At 42.8% G+C, this 23307-nt stretch overlaps 1 protein-coding gene across 3 annotated transcripts in view; it reads right to left on the bottom strand.

The window, feature by feature from the left end:
- The window catches only part of LOC140478741 (mediator of RNA polymerase II transcription subunit 12-like protein), a 609926-nt gene that overhangs the window by 37702 nt on the left and 548917 nt on the right, over positions 1 to 23307 (bottom strand). For 2 of the 3 annotated variants that reach the window (XM_072572053.1, XM_072572055.1), the window contains exon 40: positions 4082 to 4168. In XM_072572053.1, the coding sequence (XP_072428154.1) occupies positions 4082 to 4168 (87 nt within the window). Of the gene's footprint in view, positions 1 to 4081; positions 4169 to 12543; positions 12601 to 23307 lie in introns of all 3 variants that reach the window. The other variant, XM_072572054.1, reaches the window with a different exon arrangement.

Here is a 23307-nt window from a genome sequence, read left to right as displayed (position 1 = left end):
TGAGAGCCCAGACGCATTCTAATATGGCTGACTTTTAACGGTCCTCCAAACTGGGGCTTTCTGAGAGAATGGTTAAAAACAGTGATCAGCTAAGATCACATTCCAGGAATGAATATATGGAGGACTGAATCGCAGCCTCCGCAGCTTGGCTGTGTACACTTCACAGCAAGGCTTGCTGGATATCTGTCAGGTCTGAGAACTCTGAATCATTTTTCATTCATGTTTATTATTTTCTATTTTAAAAAAAAAAGTTCTGCCAAAACTTAAAATAAACGAAGAAGGAAATAAAAGGCCTGTAGAAATGAACGAGTTTCACCAGCCCAAGAGACTGAAGTTGTGGCTCTTTCCATCCCAGAATGGAAAAGCAAGGCAAAAGGCTGGCAGGGAGGAGGAGAGGGGAGGGAGAGGAAGACCTGACAGATAGAAAACAGAAGGGAAGAGCTTTTGTGATTCCTGATCCGTGACACTTGCATAAGTTATTAAAAACCTATTGTGTTCTTGACACCAAACAATGTTTGGAACAGGCAGCAGACAGGCTTCTTATCAGCTTTTGCATGAGACTTCACAGGGACATGAGACATTGCATTCCTTAAAGTTTCCATTTCCTTTTATTAAAACTTGCTGAAAATCAGTGTAAAATAATACAGTGCAATTCCCATCAGAATGAGCATTAACGACTTGTGTGCAGACTCTGAACCAGTAATAGCGGAGTGAAGATTGTTGAGAAGCTGCTGATTTTCTCGGAAATACAATTCAGCTTAGCACACGTGAAGAACACCACTGCTAAGTATTCTGTCATGGTGCACATTCTTCTTCACTCGTGGGATATCAGCATCACTGACATGGCCAGTATTTATTGCCTATTCCTAATTGCTCAAGAAGGGAGTGATGAGCCTCCTTCATGAGTAACAGCAGTTCTTGATGTACAGATAGTGCTTTGGGGAAGGGAGGTCCAGGATTTTGACCTAGCACTGGTAAAGGAATTAGAATCTAGGACGATGATGATGTAGCAGTAACATTACCAGACAAGTAATTCTAAATTCCCCATTAATGTTCTGTTGGACATGGGTTTGAGTCCCAAATGTGAATTAATAAAAATTTGGAACTAAAAGGCTAGCCTAATGGTCATTGTTGATTGATGTGAAAACCAATCTGATTCACTTATGTACTTCTGGGAAGGAGATCTGTCAGCCTCACCCTGCTTGATCGTACTCTAGACCTACAGCAATGTGGTTGACTCTTATCGGTAATTAGGGATGGGCAACAAACATTCATCTCCTACAAATGAATAAAACAAATATGACTAGTAGGATAGAATCATAGAATCCCTACATTAGGGAGGCCATTTGGTCCATCTAGTCCACACTGACCCTCCAAGAACCAACCCACCCAAATCACCACCACCCTTTTCCCTATCCTTGTAACTTTGCATTTTCCCAATGGTCAATCCCCCTACCCTGCACATTTTTGGACTGTGGAAGGAAACCAGACCACCTGGAGGAAACCTACACAGACATGGGTAGAATGTGCAAATTGGTTGCGTGGATTTAGAATTGACTTGCCCATAGATGACAGAGGGTATGCTAAGGTGTTTTACAGGCTGGAGGTCCACAACTAGTGGTGTACTGGGACCTCTGCTGTTTGTGATTTATATAAATGACTTAGATAAAAATGTAAATGGGTAGGTTAGTAAGTTCACAGATAATACAAAGATCGGTGGAGTTGTGGATAGTGTAGATGGTTGTCAAAGGATGCAGCAGGATAAAGATCAGTTGCAGATATGGGCAGAGAAATGGCAGATGGAGTTTAATCAATGTTAAATGTGAGGTGTTGCATGTTGGGAGATTGAACATTAAGGAAAAGTATAGAGTTAATTGGTGAACTGTGTACTAGAGTCAGGATGTCATGTTGCAGTTTTATAAAACTTTTGTTAGGACACAAAGAGTATTGTGTTCATTCTAATCATAAGGAAGAATGTGGAGGCTTTGGAGAGGGTGTAGAAGAGGTTTATTAGGATGCTGTCTGGATTAGAGGGTATGAAGAGAGGCAAGAAAAACTCAGGTTGCTTACACTTGAGCAGCGCAGGCTGAGGAGAGACGTGAACCAAGTCTACAAAATTATGAGATGCATAGATAGGGTTGATGGTCAGAATTGTTTTCCCAGAGTTGAAATGCCTAATACTATTGGGCATGTACTTAAGGTGAGAGGGGAAAGTACAAAAGGAGATATGAGGGGCAAGTCCTGTTTTTAACACAGAGTGGTAGGAGTCTGGAACACACTGCTGGGGTAGTGGTGGTGGAGGCAAATACAATTGGGGCATTTCAAGGACTTTCAGATAGCACATGAGTATGTACAGAATGAAGGGATGTGGACCAAGGGCAGGCCAAAGGGATTAGTTAAAATTGGAGACATGTTCGACACAACATTGTGGGCCAAAAGGTCCGTTCCTGTGCTGTACCATTCTATGCTCCACACAGACAGATGCCCAAGGGTGGAATCGTATCCAGGTCCCCCGGCGCTGTGAGGGATCACTGCTAACCACTGAGCCACAGTCCACCCTACCAGAGGAGAACTTGCAGATGGTGGTGACCCAAGAGCCTTTGTCCTTCCAGATGGTGTGGTCATTGGTTTGGAAGGGGATGTTGAAGAAATGTTGGTGAATTTCTGCAGTGCATTTTGTAGATGGTGCACACTGCTGTTACTGAGCGTCAGTGGTGGGGGGAGTGGATGTTTCATGCAGTGGAAAAGGTGCATATCAAGCAGGCTATTTCATACCTAATTCCCACATGGAGAGCAACGTGGTGGTTAAATGGTGCTATTCTATATTAAGACCTCCAGCATTAGTGAGAATATTGGTTTGGAAGTAGATTTCATCAAAACATATGCTTTCAATAACCACCACTGACGATAGAGATGGTGTTGAGGTCTACTAAAACAAGTCAAGAGCAGTTTATGCAAATAAATAAATGAATTTTTTTATACATCACCACCAAGAAACAAGAAAAACTTCCATTTTCCACTAATGATTTTCCAGATTGAGTCAGTGAAGCCTTCGACCATCTGCTTTACATTTGGAAAGGAATCTTCGATGAATTACAAAAAGCTCAGAATAGGTCACTGATTATTTAAGTTACAATATCCAATAAATACCCAATTTTACCATTGCATGTATGATATGAATCATATCACATCATAGTTGGCCATTCATGATGCCTGAGAAAGAGCTGTCCAACAATGCATTTAGACCCTTTCTGTAATGTGGTACCCAGAACTATACATCAGCTGAAGACAAAGTGTCTTATACAAGTTTCCCTTGCTCTTGTATTCTATGTGTTAGTATGGCCCAGGAGACATCATGCTTTATAAACTGCACTCTTCAACTGTTCTGCTATCTTCGGCGATCTGTGCATATATAAACCCAGGAGCCTCTGTTCCTGCACTCCCTTTAGAATTGCATCCCTTATCTTATAGGTGTCTGTTCATGCTCTTCCTACCAAAATGTATCGCTTCACACTGCTCTGCATCGAACTTCATCTGCACCCCATCTGCACATTCTACCAACTTGTCTGCTTTTCTAAATCTAAATCATTCTCATCACAGTTTACAATGCTTCCAAATTTAGTACCATCTGCAATCTTTGATACTTTCCCCTGCATTGAAAAATCTAGATCATTAATGCACATCTGAAAAGCAAATGTCCTAGGTTGATTCCTAGTAAATCCACCATAATCCAGCCTAAAAAGTCTCCATTAACCATTACTGCAAGAAGATACATTTATTGAACTGCATTCTGAAACACACAAGATCTCCAACCTTTCTGAAGTAAATCGGATACTGGCACACCATTTAGATTGTGGTCTTTACTCTAAGCAATGCTCTGAAGGGAATGTTGGTAACATGTTTAATCTAAAGTGAGGGGAGGATATCGAAATCCACTCGAGAGGCATATGGATTCTCCTGCGTATCGGAGGAATGATGATGTGGAAGTGGACAGTTCTTTTGAATTTGTGGAAAATGGATGGTTTTGATGTTCCTGAGACAATTATGTTCCAGTCAGAATTCTGGTCCCTGAAATGCCTACCTGTGATTGCTGCATACCCGGGTACTGCGGAAGTTGGGTTGTACGACCCTGCTGGGCATAGAGACCGCTCTGCTCGACTGATTGTGCCTGGATGAAACCAGATCAGAAGGTTAAAGATGTCTTCCTCGTCATGTCAAGGACTACGCCATCTGCTGGCCACCCCCTTATACAGAACAGGCTGCAGTGCAACACACAGCAGGAAGGAACCATCCAACTCATTGTTTTTTCTGGACCGCTAGCTCTCAATAAATATTTTTCTCCTGAAGAAAGGTCATGCGTTAACAGACTGTGCCATAATGAAGAAAAATGTCATAATTGTTCCAAATGTGAAATAAAACACAATTCTTTTGTCCCATTTATCTGGCAAGATGTAACACAACTCAAATATTTAAAAATGTGTAGTTATTAACAGATGGTCTAAAATTGTCTGATTTGTTTGCCTTCTGTGCTGAGGAGGATTGAGGATATTTGGGCCAGTTTTATGTAATCACCAGACTTCAAAGTATTAATTTGTTTAGTTGATGAAAAAGAATCTTCAATGACTAACAGTAAATTGCCTTCGCCAAGTTGAAGCAATGATTTTTCCATCATCTCCCTAGGGAACAGGATAGCCAGCTATCTACAAATGTTCCTCTGTATCCCTTCAGTTGAGGTTCTTCCTCTTCTGTTCTAAACCACAGGCCATTAAATAAAACAAACTAGCTAGTCAGAACATTTTTTGAAATGTGAACATTTATTAACCTCAAAAAAAAGTAAAAATTCTTCCTGCTTAAAATTTGGCAGCTACAGAACATTTCTCATAACTGACTCACTTTGATGGGACAGTATCTCATTTGGGTGGCTCTGAAGGATGAATATCAAAGTTGGATCTATAGGATCTGCAATATTCCCAATAACATTTCTGTTTTATTTTTCCCAATTAGGTGAGGGAAAGATGTGGGATAACATGCTAAGATGTTGGCAGATCTCTTGTCCAAGTGGCTATTCTTCACCTTCATGAACCAAGGCAGTGAACACTGATAACTATTACCACAGAAGACATAATAACTGGCACTAATCCTGCCGCTGATCTCATTTTATATTTCACTTTCATCTTTTGGAACCTAACTGGAGCTCCCGTCACTGTGTACCCAGTGAAGCCAATGCAGGACAGATTGGGAATTCAGTCTGAGATTCTCCCAAGTCCACACAGTGGATGACGCCTTTATTGGTTGGGGCATTGATAACCAATGGCTGAAGATAGGATTAGTGCGCATAGGGATTGTGATTTCTCCAGTGCCAACGGAAGTGGTGCAGGTAGTACACAAGCTCCTTGTTCATCTCCAGAATTTCTACGTGTGCAGCCCACTGCTAAACATGCTGCTGGGTGGCTGAATACCAGTTGTGAGGAATGTCGGTCAGCTCTTGAAACAAGCACTTGAAAGAAAAGGAGGCTGTGCTGCTCTGGAGGTCAGTGCAAGGGATCTAGCTCCCATGACCTGATCACATCCATCAAAGTTTTACTTGCACATCCACTAATATCATTTATTGTATCCGTTGCTCCCGATGCGGTCTCCTCTACATTGGGGAGACTGGGCGCCTCCTAGCAGAGCGCTTTAGGGAACATCTCTGGGACACCCGCACCAATCAACCAAACCGCCCTGCGGCCCAACATTTTAACTCCCCCTCCCACTCTGCCGAGGACATGGAGGTCCTGGGCCTCCTTCACCGCCGCTCCCTCACCACCAGACGCCTGGAGGAAGAACGCCTCATCTTCCGCCTCGGAACACTTCAACCCCAGGGCATCAATGTAGACTTCAACAGTTTCCTCATTTCCCCTTCCCCCACCTCACCCTAGTTCTAAACTTCCAGCTCAGTAACTGTCCCCTTGACTTGCCCGGACTTGTCCTACCTGCCTATCTTCTTTTCCACCTCTCCTCCTTGACCTATCATCTTCATCCCCTCCCCCACTCACCCATTGTACTCTATGCTACTTTCTCCCCACCCCCACCCTCCTCTAGCTTATCTCTCCATGCTTCAGGCTCACTGCCTTCATTCCTGATGAAGGGCTTTTGCCCGAAATGTCGATTTCGAAGCTACTTGGATGCTGCCTGAACTGCTGTGCTCTTCCAGCACCACTAATCCAGAATCTGGTTTCCAGCATCTGCAGTCATTGTTTTTACCTTGGAGGTTAATGAATGTATGTCAAATCCCACCTCAACAATAACTTGACATGATGTTCAAAGCACCACACCAAACCCCATTCAGCAAACTTAAGCTATTGTGATTTATGGCTATCATTCATTAATGGCTCCACCTCACTCTTAGGCTTATCACACTCTCTTAGTAACACTCATATACTTCCAGCTGACACTCTCCTTCCTATTCAATCCAACATGGTTGCTTGGCAGCACAACTCTCATGATTGATGGGAAGAAGATGCAACAGGCCACCCTGGACTTATAAACACACTCCAGCAAGCTCCTGGAAAGCTATCCCTGAGTATTCCAGGCAGCAAAGCTAATGTTTGAGTGGGCAGGTGATGTGAAACAAAAGCAAAGTAGGGTGGATGCTGGCAATCTGAAATACGGTCAAAAAGTGCTGGAGAAACTCAGCAGGTCTGGCAGCACCTGTGCAAAGAGAAACAGGGTTAACATGTCAAGTCTGGTATGACTCCTCTTTGTAACTCATCTTTAGAACAGAAGGAATTTTGTTAGACTTTAAATATTTAATGGTGTTTCTCACTCCACAGTCTTTGCCAGACCAGCCTAGTTTTTCTTGCACTGTTTGCCTTTCCATTCTACAAATTTCTAGTTGCAGCACAACTCTTATTGTAGGAGTGCTGACCGCATTGCAGAAATTCACCAAAGATGTTCAGACAGCAAACTCACAAGCATTTCCAACTCGAAGGACAAGGACAGCAGACACATGGGAACACCACCTTCAAGTTTCCCTCCAAGTCACTCACCATCCTGACTTGGAAATATATCACTGTTGTTAGGTCAAAATCTTGGAATTCCCTTCCCATTGTGGGTCAACCCACAGCAGGTGAACTGCAGCAGTTCAAGAAGGCAGCTCACCAATACCTGCTCAGGGGCAACTAGGGACGGGCAATAAATGCTGGCCCAGCCAATGATGCCCACATCCCACGAGTGAATGTAAAAATAAGCCCTTCACTCCAAAATGAATCAAGTGAAGCTTCTCTGAACTGCTTCTACAGCTATTATATCATTTTTTTTTCAAACTTGGGTGATTAAAGCTGAACACATCAGTCCAGATATGTTCTCACCAATGCCCTGTACAATTTTGGCAAAACATTCCTATTTTTAAATTCAATTCTCCTTATGTTAAATGCCAAGATTCCGTTTGCTTCCCAATCACTTGCTGTACAGGCTTGGTCATGTTGTGTGATACATGGACAAAGATAACCAGATCTCTCTGTTCCATTAGATTCCGCAATCTCACTCGACTTAAATAATATACTGTCTTGCTACTCTTCAGACCAAAATGGACAAGCTTACAATTTTCCACATTATGGTCCATTTGCCAAACTTTGCCCACACACCAAGCCTGATTTTGCAGATTCTTCACCTCCTCCTCATAGCTTTTTCTCTCCATCCTGCTGTAATTAACAAACTCAGCTATCATCCATTCGCTCCCATTATTCATGTCATTGATATAAGAATGCAAATAACTGAACGGTGATCCCTGTGGCACTTTACCAGTTACAGCTTGCCAACTCAATAAATGACACTGAAAAAGAGGTAATGTGTCCTCTGAATAACTGATGTAGATGTGACTTTCTCTTCCTCTCTCCTTTAAGAGTGGCACTGTGGCTCAGTGGTTAGCACTACTGCCTCACAGCACCAGGGTCCCAGGTTTGATTCCAACCTCAGGCGATTGTCTGTGTAGAATTTGTACGTTCTCCCCGTGTCTGTGTGGGTTTCTTCCGGTGCTCCGGTTTCCTCCCACAGTCCAAAGATGTGCAGGCCAGGTGAATTGCTAAATTGCCCATAGTGTTAGGTGCATTAGTCAGTGGGAAATGGGTCTGGATGGGTTACCCTTTGGAGGATCGATGTGGACTGGTTCGGCCGAAGGGCCTGTTTCCACACTGTAGGGAATCTAATCAAGAACTGTTTCCCCTCTGTGTCACATCAGTTCTATTTTCCTATCATGCCACAACCCAAGAGGAAAATGCAACCGCAACCAAACTGACAATCTTTCTATTCTTTCCCACTACATTACTTTCAAAGGTTGAGCACATTGCTGTTCTGACAGAAACAACTTCTATCCAATCCTTCAACGACACGAATATACAACATTTCCACCAACACTTCTGCAGTGCAAACAAGATTTATTGTATAATTTCTATTGCCTTTAGCAGACATATCTAATCAAACCATTCAGTGACGTTATTGCATACCTCTGGAGTACGTGGTACTTGAACCTCTGACCTTCTTGCTAAACGTTCCATAGTAGTTGCACAGAGTGGGAGCTAGGGTGGCAGTGGGGTCCCTTGTGCAGACAAGTGAACTTTCACTTCACTTGTACGTTTTCAAAGACGGGCATTAATTAACTCTACCTTCCAGGTTCAAAATAGCAGGTTGCACATCAGGTCTTGTTGTCTAGAGGAATTAAGGGCTACGGGGAGAATGCTGGTAAGTGGAGCTGAAATGCGCATCAGCCATGATTGAATGGCGGAGTGGACTCGATGGGCCGAATGGCCTTACTTCCACTCCTATGTCTTCTGGTCTTCTCTGGGCTACCATCATATTCAAACAATGTGTGGATAGGAATTGTGAGTCCAAATATCCAAAAGGCAAGGGGTACCCTCGATGTGCATTACAGCAGTAGAGACTCAACAAGAAAACTGTTGGATAAACTCTTGCATGCTTCCTTACAAATGCAAAAGTTTGCACTTTTTCATTGACTATTGTTAGTTGTTGGTAAACACACTGAGTATGCAAAAGATAAGAGATAGGAAACATCAAACAGGTAGTGACTGCTTCATAACCATCTTTAGCTGCTTCACTAGTGACCTTCCCGCCATCATAAGATCACAAGTGAGGATTTTCACCGATGATTGCACAATGTTCAGCACCACTTGTAACTCCTTAGATATTGAAGCAGTCCATGTTCAAACGCAGCAAGGCCTGGACAATATTCAGGCTCAGGCTGACAAATGGCAAGTAACATTTGCGTCACATAAATGCCAGCCAATGACCATCTCCAATAAGAGACAATCTATAACCTTTACCATGGTGTTTCTACCCAGCTGGAGTTATGCTAGGCAGTAAGATTCTTGAAACAGATGAACTGGAAATAGTTAAATGTAACACAGGTATCAAAAGTTGGTTCTGTTTAAAGACAAGTGGAAATCCATTTCTTGCAATCATTGTTTTTTGGTGTGGAGGCACTAAATTAACTTATATTATTAGCAAGGCAACATGCATTGGGCTACTCCAACCAGTTTTTCATAAATGTGTTGCTGGAAAAGCGCAGCAAGTCAGGCAGCATCCAAGGAGCAGGAGAATCGCCGTTTCGGGTATTCCTAAAGAAGGGCTAATGCCCAAAACGTCGATTCTCCTGCTCCTCGGATGCTGCCTGACCTGCTGCGCTTTTCCAGCAACACATTTTTCAGCTCTGATCTCCAGCATCTGCAGTCCTCACTTTCTCCCAGTTTTTCATAAAGTTTGGGCTTAAGAATGGACAGAATCCCTTTTTGAAGGCAATATTTCAAATACAACTGAAGAAGGCACTTAGCCCTGACTCTGCCATGGTCCATTTATTCAACATTATCACAAATATGCAGCAGTACCTTGAGGTTTTTCACCGTCACATTGGTGTTCTTGCAACTGAAAAGCTGAAAAAGGAATCTTCATAAATTCCATCTCATTGAAGAGGCTTTAGACTAACTTGCTCTAGGGCAGACTGCATCACAGCTGCTGAATCTATCTACAGCATCTATTAACTGCATTCCAAATAAAACAATCCACAACATTCTTTAAAGAAAATAAATCACCCAACCACAGATTCTTTTAAAGCATTCCAGGATCTGGATTCAAATCATTCACTAGTTTTCCAGATATATTGTTTACACACTAACATATAGAAGTGAAAACAGTTACTGACAACTGCTTCTTTCTCTACAGATGTTATCTTACTTTCCTGACATTTCTAACACTGTCACTTCTATTTCAGATTTCCAGCATCCACAGTATTTTGTTTAAGTGATTTTTTAATAATAGTTGAGGAGCTCCCCCATCAATCTTCTTTTCTCATCCTATTCTGCAAACACTGCCTGACTCAAGGACACAGCTCCACACCTACAAACTTAGCTTCGTGACAAATTTGTGTTTGTGAACACTGATAGTCTGGCAGTTCTAAACTTCACGCGATAGGTTAAGATGGATTCCAGCGAGATTGACTGAATTTCCTTCCATTGGTGTCTGGTCCTTCAGGCTATTGCACAAAGTTCAAATCGACCCCAGTGAGTGCTAGCAGGCCAGTTAAATGCAAAATGGGACAATAGAACTTAATTTGGGACTTACCAAATCAGATAGGCTGGGCTTCATACAACACTGGTGTGTTGTCATCAGCTCAGTCCTTTCAACATCATCGTCCAGCTAATACAGTGAGGAAGATTCAGCAGCAACTGACATAATGACACAGTTAACCTATAGGCTTTACACAATGAAGAGGTGAGAAATGGTTACCTGGTATGGAATCTGCACTTTTTGGGTGTCACGGTGCAGTTAGTCAGTTATCAATACAAATAAGTGGCTGCATCCTGCAATAGCCAGCCAGATCAGACAATCATAGCTTATCCAGAACTTCAAACAGAAAGCTGCTGTTAAATTAGCATTCTGACAACAAACATCTTTAGAGATGGGCAAGCTTTTGACTTGCAATTTTCTTTTTAAATAAGCCATATTTCTTGCAAAAACTGTCTTTTCATTCTTACAGCTTTAAACCAGGCAGGGAACAGCTTGTGTGCAGGCAGCAAAAATAGAAATGTTTGTTTGCATGCATCTAATTAACCAGCATATAAAGAACGCAATACACTTTATTAAGTGTGCAACTTGTAAGGAAATTACATCCACCAATGTTCTGCTTAGATAGTAACTGCTTTAAAAATTGCCAAGATTCCCAAGTTGCCAGGACACTTAAATTGGGACAATTCTGACATTTCATGAGTACTGAATGGACTCACAGACTCTTAACATTCACCTGTAACTGTGTTTTTGTTTTTGCTGCTTTTTACCTATTATTTACTTATTTTTGCTAGTTAACTCTGTGATCTGCCTGCATTGCTCACAAGATAAAGCGTGTCACTGTGCCTCGGTACACGTGACAATAAATTCAATTCATTAACTGCCACAGGAAGTGGTGGGTGCAGGTGCAGTTACAACACTTAAAAGACATATGGATAAGTAGATGAATAGGAAAGGTTTGGAGGGAAATTGGCCAAAGGCAAGCAAGTGGGATGAGCTTAGCTTGGGAACGTGGACAACGTAGACTAATTGGACAGTGGAGTCTGCTGTATGACTCTTTGACTGCAAATGTAGAGATTGGGCAGGAGAGGGGGTGAGTCTGAGTGGAATGCTCTTCAGAGGGTCAGTATATATTTGATGGACCAAATGACCTGATTCCACATGGCAGGGATTCTACGATTCTATAAACAGTTCATTTTCCATATATTCACATGCCAGAACAATCAGCAGTGAAACCTGGGATAGCTGGCTCTTTCCCCCCTTGGTCCTGTGAAGCTATTGGTTAGTTTAGCCTCATCCTTTTATTGTCCGAAATTAAGGTATGGTAAGCATTCCCAATTGTACTTCGTTAAATTGTCACTGAAACGTCAGCTCATCCCATTAAGCAACAAAGCATCCAATGATGCGGAAACAACTGAGCAAAAGGACAGAATGGTAATTTAAAATTAAAATTTATGGCTAACTCCTCTTTTAAAGTCAGTCCCAAGATAATTTCTAAAAATTTGTAAACATTATTTTTGGGCTGAACATAATAAATAGTTCATTTTTTTCTGGCGTAGATTAGAATTCCAATACAGTATTCACAAAATCATGGAAGTTTATAGAATAAGCTACAACAAGCATGGTTTACTGTAATGACAAGAGAGTTCCACAAATTCTGCAGTAAACCACATCACATCACATCAGGCATTGAACTAAATAGAAACAGGTTACACAGGTAAAGCTTTCATTGCTCAAAAATTATTGTTCTTTTGAAGCAATTGTCAAAAAAAAGGAAAAGCACTAAAACTTTACTTTAAATTTTGGCAGAAATTCTGCTTTCAAGATGTAATATTTGATGCAGCTTTTGGTTTGAAGTTAAAAGAAAAACTTTGCAACATTAAGGAAAGTATTAACGGAGAGAGAGAAAGAGAGGGGGGGGGGGGGGGGGGAAGAGAGACAGAGAGAGAGAAGAGAAAGCAGGAAAGGGAATGTGAGTTGATGGGTTACCATAATGCTGAAATTGTTATAGCCATCTTGGAGAGATACAGCAGGGCTACAGGTCTCCTACAGAGAAAAGGAGAGGGGCAAGAAAATGGCAGACAGCATCAATGGGAGAGGTTAAACAGAGAGCTATTGCTCATTGGGTTGATTAAACATCAAAGATACAATGTGCATTCATATTTACCAGTCAAGATACATCAACTGCATACAAAGCAAGAAATGGGAGAAACCACTTGAGTAACTGCACTTAATCCATGCACTGAAGGTCCCAGTTCAAGTCCCACATTAAGTATGGCTCTATAACTCTAAACACAGCGACAGAATAGGGGTTGGGTCTGGTTGGGAAGCTCTTCGGAGGATCGGTGTAGACTCAATGGGCTGGATGGCCGGCTTCCACATTGCAGGATGCCGTGATTCGATAAATAGTTCATTTCTCACATATTCATGTGTCAGAACTGGGATAACTGGCTCTTTCCCCCCTTGTTATTCTGAAACTACAGTCGGTTCAGCCTAACCCTTTCATTGTCCTATATTAAATTAAAGTAAGCATTCCTAATTGTATTCAGTCAAATTGTCACTGAGCCTTCAGTTCATCCCATCTCTGAACAGGCTGATTAGAAAATATCTGAAATGTTATGGCTTGTGAATTCCACAACATAATTCTTTTTAAAAGTCTCATTTGGACCACTTAACTGCAATGAAACATCATTTGCAACTGAACTGAACAGTGAGAAACTAGTGCGCATGGACATTCTGCTCTCAATCCATCTGAGGTGCCCCCCTGTCTCCCTGCCCCTGAAGCTGAGTGTACATCCTCATGGCTTGTTGAAAGTTGCTGTTATTTGTGTGGGAGCTCAGCCGGTGAATCTCAGCTGCTATCAAATTATGAAACTCTCTAGAGTTTAACATAATCCCGTTGCAGTTTCCTTGCCAGCAGAGGCCTCAGTTTCCCTGTAGGAGCAGGATTCGTATCTGCCTTTTCATCTAAAACAAAGTTGCCAACTCCGTTGAGCTAAATCAGCACAGGACTGACCAGCAACACTTAGCACAGCAGAGTTATTATTCCCAGTTCTAATTGCAGCTTGTTTTTACACAATCGCAGACATTTTAGTCTAACTCTTTCTCATGACATTGTGATTTCTGTGAAGCAAAATACCCAAAAAGTTTACTTGGAACTGCAGGAGGTCATTCAGTCTCATATATTCTGTGACGTTACCTCCATTTACCAGTCTTGCTCTCAAAACTGAAAGGACCTCACTCAACAAGTAGTAACGAATTTATGTTTTGAAATTCTCAAATCAACATCCCTGCCAGCCTGGACCACATTTACGGAAGGGAGCTCCAAAAGGTTGAGATTCTGGAGGGAGATTACAGAGAGTTAGGCAGAAATTTAAAAAGGACGTCCTTAAGGGTAGTAATATCTGGATTACTCCTGGTGCTATGAGCTAGTAAGGGCAGGAATAGGAGGATAGAGCAGATGAATGCAGGACTGAGGAGCTGGTGTATGGGAGAAGAATTCACATTTTTGGATCATCAGAATCTCTTTTGGGATAGAAGTGACCTGTACACAAAGGACGGATTGCACTTATACTGGAAGGGGACTAACATACCAGCAGGGAAATTTGCTAGAACTGCTTGGGAGGATTTAAACTAGTAAGGTGGGGGGGGGGGCAGGGAGATAGTGAGGAAAGAGATCGATCTGAGACAGGTGCAGCTGAGAACAGAAGCAAATCAAACAGTCAGGGCAGGCAGGGACAAGGTAGGACTAATAAATTAAAGGGGCCGAACAGGGAAGGTAGATGAACTCAGGGCATGGCTAGGAACATGGGATTGGGATGTCATAGCAATTACAGAAACATGTCTCAGGGATGGGCAGGACTGGCAACTTAATGTCCCAGGAAAGAAATGCTACAGGAAGGATAGAAAGGGAAGCAAGAGAGGAGGAGGAATGGCATTTTTGATAAGGGATAGCATTACAGCTGTGCTGAGGGAGGATATTCCCGGAAATACATCCAGGTAAGTTATTTGGGTGGAACTGAGAAATAAGAACGGGATGATCACCTTGTTGGGATTGTATTATAGACCCCCTAATAGTCAGAGGGAAATTAAGAAACAAACTTGTAAGGAGATCTCAGCTGTCTGTAAGAATAATAGGGTGGTTATAGTCGGGGATTTTAACTTTCCAAACATCGACTGGGACTGCCATAGTGTTAATGGTTTAGATGGAGAGGAATTTCTTAAGTGTGTACAAGACAATTTTCTGACTCAGTATGTGGATGTACCTACTCGAGAAGGTGCAAAACTTGACCTACTCTTGGGAAATAAGGCAGGGCAGGTGACTGAGGTGTCAGTGGGGGAGCACTTTGGGGTCAGTGACCATAATTCTATTTGTTTTAAAATAGTGATGCAAAAGGATAGACCAGATTGAAAAGTTGAAGTTCTAAATTGGAGAAAGGCCAATTTTGACGGTATTAGGCAAGAACTTTCAAAAGCTGATTGGAGGCAAATGTTCGCAGGTAAAGGGACGGCTGGAAAATGGGAAGCCTTCAGAAATGAGATAACAAGAATCCAGAGAAAGTATATTCCTGTCAGGGTGAAAGGGAAGGCTGGTAGGTATAGAGAATGCTGGATGACTAAAGAAATTGAGGGTTTGATTAAGAAAAAGAAGGAAGCATATGTCAGGTATAGACAGGATAGATCGAGTGAATCCTTAGAAGAGTATTAAAGCAGTAGGAACATACTTAAGAGGGAAATCAGGAGGGCAGAAAGGGGACATGAGATAGCATTGGCAAATAGAATTAAGGAGACTCCAAAGGATTTATACAAATATATTAAGGACAAAAGGGTAACTAGGGAGAGAATAGGGCCCCTCAAAGATCAGCAAGGCCATCTTTGTGTGGAGCCACAGAAAATGGGGCAGATACTAAATGAATATTTTGCATCAGTATTTACTGTGGAAAAGGATATGGAAGATATAGACTGTAGGGAAATAGATGGTGACATCTTGCAAAATGTCCAAATTACAGAGGAGGAATTGCTGGATGTCTGGAAACAGTTAAAGGTGGATAAATCCCTAGGACCTGATCAGGTGTACCCGAGAACTCTATGGGAAGCTGGAGAAGTGATTGCTGGGCCTCTTGCTGAGATATTTTTATCATCAATAGTCACAGGTGAGGTGCTGGAAGACTGGAGGTTGACAAACGTGATGCTACTGTTTAAGAAGGGGGGTAAAGACAAGCCAGGGAACTATAGACCGGTGAGCCTGACCTCGGTGGTGGGCAAGGTGTTGGAGGGAATCCTGAGGGACAGGATGTACATGTATTTGGAAAGGCAAGGACTGATTAGGGATAGTCAACATGGCTTTGTGCGTGGGAAATCATGTCTCACAAACTTGATTGAGTTTTTTGAATAAGTAACAAAGAGGATTGATGAGGGCAGAGCAGTAGATATGATCTATATGGACTTCAGTAAGGCATTCAACAAGGTTCCCCATGGGAGACTGATTAGCAAGGTTAGATCTTATGGAATACAGGGAGAACTAGCCATTTGGACACAGAACTGGCTCAAAGGTAGAAGACACTAGGTAGGTGGTGGTGGAGGGTTGTTTTTCTGACTGGAGGCCTGTGACCAGTGGAGTGCCTCAAGGATCAGTGCTGGGTCCTCTACTTTTTGTCATTTACATAAATGATTTGGATGAGAGCAAAAGAGGTACAGTTAGTAAGTTTGCAGATGACACCAAACTTGGAGGCGTAGTGGACAGCGATGAGAGTTACCTCAGATTACAACAGCATCTGGACCAGATGGGCCAATGGGCTGAGAAGTGGCAGATGGAGTTTAATTCAGATAAATGCGAGGTGCTGCATTATGGGAAAGCAAATCTTAGCAGGACTTATACACTTAATGGTAAGGTGTTGCTGAACAAAGAGACCGTGGAGTGCAGGTTCATAGCTCCTTGAAAGTGGAGTCGCAGGTAGATAGGATAGTGAAGAGGGCGTTTGGTATGCTTTCCTTTATTGGTCAGAGTATTGAGTACAGGAGTTGGGAGGTCATGTTGCGGCTGTACAGGACATTGGTTAGGCCACTGTTGGAATATTGCGTGCAATTCCGGTCTCCTTCCTTTCGGAAAGATGTTGTGAAACTAGAAAGGGTTCAGAAAAGATTTACAAGGATAATGCCAGGGTTGGAGGATTTGAGCTATTGGGAGAGGCTGAACAAGCTGTGGCTGTTTTCCCTGGAGTGTCGAAGGCTGAGGGGTGACCTTATAGAGGTTTACAAAATTATGAGGGGCATGGATAGGATAAATAGACAAAATCTTTTCCCTGGGATCGGGGAGTCCAGACTAAACGGCATAGGTTTAGGGTAAGAGGGGAAAGATATAAAAGAGACCGAAGGGGCATCCTTTTCACGCAGAGGGTGGCGAGTGCATGGAATGTGCTGCCAGAGGATGTGGTGGAGGCTGGTACAATTGCAACACTTAAGAGGCATTTTGATGAGTATATGAATAGGAAGGGTTTGGAGGGACATGGGCCGGGTGCTGGCAGTAGGGACTAGATTGGGTTGGGATATCTGGTCGGCATGGACGGGTTGGACCGAAGGGTCTGGTTCCATGCTGTACATCTCCATGACTCTATGATTTCCACTAAGCTTTTTGTGCAGAAATACTGCCTGACCTCACCCTTGAACAGGGTGGAAGTGAGGTCTGTAGATCTGAGTCAAGAGTGTGGGGCTGGAAAAGCACAGCAAGTCAGGCAGCATCCGAGGAGCAGGAGAACCAATGTTTCAGGATCAGGAATGCCTGAGGAAGGGCTTTTACCCGAAACATCGATTCTCCTGCTCCTTGGATGCTGCTTGACCTGCTGTGCTTTTCTAGTACCACACGTGTGACTCATCCCCTCTGAACAGCCTAGTTCCAATTTTATGATTCAGCCTCCTTTTTCTAGTGCCAGGCAACTGAGGAAATAGCTTCTGTCTACCTACTCTGTAAAATCCTTTATCCCTCTTAAACACCTCAATTACAAGACCTATTAAGCTTCCATGCTGTCATGTATGGAGTTGTGTGATGATGCCCCATTAAGAGAGTATGTCAGGTGACCTGGAGGCAGGAGCTAGAGGGGCATTGTGGGACTGGCTGTGGAATTGAGAGGATCCACAATAAAACATGCCCGGTTCAAGCTCGCCATCTGTCTACCTCGTGTTGTATTTATAGTTCTCGTGAACCACAAGCACAACACATACTCATGGCAATACAAGCCTGGAGGGAAGTCAGTGAGCTCAGCTGGCTGGACAGCTGGTGGGCGATGCAGAATGTCACCTACAGTGTGGGTTCAATTCCCATGCTGGCTGAGGTCACCATAAAGTTTCTGCCATCACAATCTTATCCCTGGCCTGAGGTGTTGTGACCCTCGGATTAAAGTCACGATGAGTCATCTCTCTCTCTCTCTCTCTCTCTCTCTCTCTCTCTCTCTCATTAGAAAGAGTAGTCCTCCAGGACTGTGGCAATGACTATTACAAGCCAAGTCTAAACAATCGACACAAGATGTTGACAGACTCTACCCGACCACAGCTTTATTTTTTGAAGAAACTTGTGATGAAAGGAACTTGGAGGACAAAAGTAACACCTCTCTCCCTGCTATTTGGTTAAAAAAAAAGCTCATCAATGCCCATTGTTGGCACTCATTGCTGCTCCCATTTCTTGCCAAGTTTTAACAAAACATGTCATCAGCGATTTCATGTGTCTTGGAAGTATCCAAACTCAGAATGCTCCCAAATATTTCTGGACCCAAATTAAGACACATCCAAGAGGCAACCAGAGGAACCCGTTTATGGGATTAAAATCACTCATCACAGCTGGCATTGTAGAAGGTCAAGGTCAGGTGAAGGCAATGTTTTGAACACATAATATTTCAAGGTGCAGAAAGATCCCATGAGTGACTATATTTTGTGTTTTTACATTCATGTCAGGGACTTAATGCTTTCACAGTGGTTGCTAAACAATTACTCTCAACCGATCTGTTATTTCTGCATTTAAATAATCTTAGTAGTTCCACAGAACTATCTAAAGGTTACAGACTCAGTCATCAAACGTGACATTTTACATGTTACATTTTGGCTCAACATTATATCTCATTCACGTTGGTGGTGCAGAAAAGATGCTAGATTAAGGCCCGATCAGTTCAACTCATAAATTAGATCATGAAAATAGATACAACGTTTGTGGGTTAGGTAATATCTTGGCCAAAAAATTTGATTTAGCATTTTAGGCTGATGTCAGTTCAGAAGAAGGGCTGATTCTATTCACAAGCTGGGGATTGATTAGATCAGTTGGCTAGATGGCTGGTTTGCAATGCTATGTAATACCGATAGCATGGGTTTGATTCCTAGATCAGCTGAGGTTACAATAAAGATCCCATCTTCTCAACCTCGCCCTCACCTTATTAAACTCATCACCACTCATTTCTCCCTAATGAGAGAACAATCCGATAAAGTCAATTTCATTGAAAGGTTATCAATGTGAAAGCTGAAATGTTTCTCTTTACCTATGGCTGCCTGACCTGCTGAGTATTTCCAGCATCACAGTACTTTCTTTCGATATCACGGCTGGTGAGGATTTACTATGTAACACGTGACTGCCTCCTTTACCATATACCCGCTTTTCAATAAGCATTTCATTGATTGAAAAATAACTCATTATGGTGTAATAAACTATTAGACACATGGAAGTTATTCATAGAGCCGTACAGCAAGTAATCAGACCCTTTGGTCTGACTCGTCCATGCCGACCAGATATCCTAAATTATTTAGGAGAAAGTGAGGACTGCAGATGCTGGAGATCAGAGCTGAAAATGTGTTGCTCGAAAAGCGCAGCAGGTCAGGCAGCATCCAAGGAGCAGGAGAATCAACGTTTCGGGCATATTTGCCAGCATTTGGCCCACATCTCTCTCTAAACTCTCCCTATTCATATAACTAACCAGATGCCTTTACATATTGTAACTGTACCATCCTCCAACACCACCTCTAGCAGCTTATTCCATACACACACCACCCTCTGCATGAAAGTGTTGCCCCTTCGGTCCCTTTTATATCTTTCCCCTATCAGCTTAAATCTCTGCCTTCTAGTTTTGGACTCCCCCACCCTGGGACAAAGACCTTGGCCATTTGCCCTCCTATCCATGCCCCTTATGATTTTATAAACCTCTATAAGATCACCCCTCAGCCTCCGACACTCCAAGGAAAATAGCCCCAGCCTATTTAGCCTCTCCAAATAGCTCAAACTCTCTAACCCTGGCAACATCCTTGTAAATCTTTTCTGAACACTTTCAAGTTTAACAACATCTTTCCAAAAGCTAGTGTGCTTCCAATTAAACATGTTGGACTATAACCTGGTGTTGTGTGATTTTTAAGTTTAACAACATCTTTCTTATAGCAGGGCGACCAGAATTGAACACAGTATTCCAAAAGTAGCCTAACTAATGTCCTATACAGCCACAACATGACCTCCCAACTCCTATACTCAATGCATAAAGGCAAGCATACCGAATGCCTTCTTCACTCTCCTGTCTACTTATAACTCCATCTCCAAGGAACCTACACTCTTCGGTCTCTTTGTTTGACAACAGCCCCCAGGGCTTGACCATTAACTGTGTCGGTCCTGCCCTGATTTGCCTTATCAAGATGCAACGCCTCACTTTTTTCTAAATTAAACTTAACCTGCCACTTCATGCACCAAGGCTGCAACTGAGCCAATGGAAAAACTAATGCAATTGTACACAAGAATACACCAGATATAGTGCGAATGCAAAGCAGAAATGCCAAAAATCAGGCACTGCTGCATCAACGCTGCGCGTAAACACTGCTGCATCGACGCTGCGCATAAACACTGCTGCATCAACACTGCATGTAAAGACTACTGCAACCACCTGATGAAGGAGCAGTGCTCTGAAAGCTTGTGCTTCCAATTAAACCTGTTGGACTATAACCTGGTGTTGTGTGATTTTTAACTTTCTACACCCCAGTCCAACACCGGCATCTCCAAAAGCATCAACATTACATGTAAACACTACTGTATTAACACTGCATGTAAACACTGCTGTCTTGGATGAATGGAAACCTCTCAGTTGAGCCTTTGTGTGAGGATTTACCCAGAGGTAAAATAAACAGCCACTTCCAAAGGGAAGAACCAGGGCCTTGTGTTCTGACCGCCCTCTCACCAGATAGCAGGTTCGTTTTTTTATTTTCCTTACTTTCAGTGCTGAGCTGAAAAACCTCTTTGGGTTGAAGTCAGGCCACAGTCACTGGCCTTGACCCATCAATTGTTAAATCATCCACATAATTATAATGAGTTGCCTGTGCCACGTTGAGCCTGATGTAATGGAGATGACAAAAGCCTTGGCAACTTCGATTCCTTAGCAAATGTAAAACTTGATGGTGCAAGGGTGTGTCTCGGATAAATATTATTCCGAATACATGATGACTCATGTTCAATCTAGATCTTGAAACTTTAACTGTACAGCAACCCAACCAAAGAGTTTACAACATGGTCATGGTAATTGTTGTAAATATTTATTTGTCAGTGCAATCCATCTGGTTGCGTTTTTAAACTTCATGACACATGCTCACGTAATAGAGAACAGTCTTCACAAGCTGTGCAGATGATGGCAATATTTCAGAGAGGGAGATGGGAGGGTGAAATGGGTTTGTTTCCAATGACATGCAAGCTGCAGTGAGAAAGTTTGCCCCCCCAACATTATGGCGCCTGTGCTGAGAGACTGAATACGCTGAGCTTGTCTTCCTTGGAGCAGAGGAGGTTGAAGGTGGTTGTGGGGGAGGGAGGAATCTGACTGAGGTATATACAAAATCACGAGAGGCATAGACAGCATAGATCATGAGAATCTCTTTTCCCAATGGCAGATTTGTCTAAGACCAAAGGGCATACGTTTAAGTTGAGGAGTAAATGGTTTACAAGAGATCGGAGGAAAAAATATTCACCCAGAGGGGATGATAGAAATATGGAATGAGCTGGCTGAGAACGTGGCGGAGGCAGATATTCTCGCAACATTTAAGAAGTGTTGGAGGAGCACTTAAAGTGCCAGGGCACAGTTGGCTATGGACCAAGTGCTGGTAAATGGAATTAGTGTAGTTTGGTGTTGGTCGGCATTGACATAGTGGGCTGTCATAGTGACATGCTGTATGACTATGACCCACATCAAAACATAGAATCCCTACAGTATGGGAGCAGGCCATTTGGCCTAATGAGTCCACATCAACTTTCGGAACAACAGCTCACCCAGACCCACAGCCCCTACCATAGCCTTGTAATGCTATGGCTAACCTAACTAGCCTGCACATCCCTGGACACTGTGGGCAATTTAGCATGGTCAATCCACCTAACCTACACATATTTGGACTGTGGAAGGAAACCGGATCATGTGGAGGAAATCCACACAGACATGGGAGAACGTGCAAACTGCACATAGACAGTCACCAGAGGCTGTAATCGAACCCGGGTCCCTGGCATGGTGAAGCAGCAGTGCTAACTACTGAGCCACCGTGCTGCCCCTTCATTGCTCAGTTTTGTTTGCAGCATCTTTAGTCTTCAGTTGAAACTAAACACAAGCTCTTTCCTGCAAACAAACACCAGCAATGAACATTTAAACAATAGAAAAAGCTGCTGCCTTTATGTTCAAATCTCGCCCCCCCCCCCATGTGGAAAGGAATGTGTTTGAACCTTTGAACAATCCATGCACCGGGGAAGAGCAACACTAGAGGCAGTGACAATAAATGATAGCTTCAAAGAAATCCGAGAGGGAACTGAGAAGAAACGTCTTCATCCAAAGAGGGGTAGGAATAGGAAATTTGTCGCTAAAGAGTGTGGCTGTGGCAAACAGTGCAGATACTTGTGGCACAGACTGAAATTAGCAGGTATGATGTTGTGGGTACCATAGAGATGTGGTTGCAAGGGGATCAGAGCTGGGAAACAAATACCCAAGGATACACATCCTATCGAAAGGACAGGCAGATGGACAAAGGTGTCAGGGTTGCCTTGTTAGTCAGAAATTAAATCAAGTCAAAAGCAAGAAAAGATATTGAGTCAAAAGGTTTAGAATCTGTGTGGATAGAGTTGAGGAACTGCAAAGGAAAATGATACTTTGATGGGAGTTGTATACAGGTCTCCCAGCAGCAGTCAGGATGTGGGGAGGAAAATACATCGGGAGGTAGAAAAGGCATGTTAGAAAGGCACTGTTACAATATTCATGGAGGACTTGAACACGCAAGTAGACTTAGAAAATCAGGTTGGTAGCGGATCTCAAGAAAAAGAATTAATGGAATGCCTAAGATATGGCTTTTTGGAGCAGCTTGTGATAGAGTGCACTAGGGAACAGGCCAGTCTGGATTTGGTGATGTATAGTGAGGCACACTTGATTAAGGAGCTTAAGATGCAGGAACCCTTCGGGGGCAGTGACTGTAATAAGATAGAATTCACCCTGTAGTTTGAGGGGAAGCTGCAATGAGATAGAACATCGAACATAAAACAATACAGCGCAGAACAGGCCCTTTGGCCCTCAATGTTGCACTGACCTGTGAACTATTCTCAGCTCGTCTCCCTACACTATCCCAAAGTCATCCATGTGCTTAGCTAAGGATTGTTTAAATCTCCCTAATGTGGCTGAGTTAACTACATTAGCAGGTAGTGCATTCCACATCCTTACCACTCTCTGCGTAAAGAACCTGCCTCTGACATCTGTCTTAAATCTATCACCCCTCAATTTGTAG

Source organism: Chiloscyllium punctatum, chromosome 6, assembly GCF_047496795.1.
Source record: "Chiloscyllium punctatum isolate Juve2018m chromosome 6, sChiPun1.3, whole genome shotgun sequence".
NCBI lineage: Eukaryota > Metazoa > Chordata > Chondrichthyes > Orectolobiformes > Hemiscylliidae > Chiloscyllium > Chiloscyllium punctatum.
Note: the sequence above shows the minus strand (reverse complement) of the source record. Positions and strands in the feature narration are given on the sequence as shown.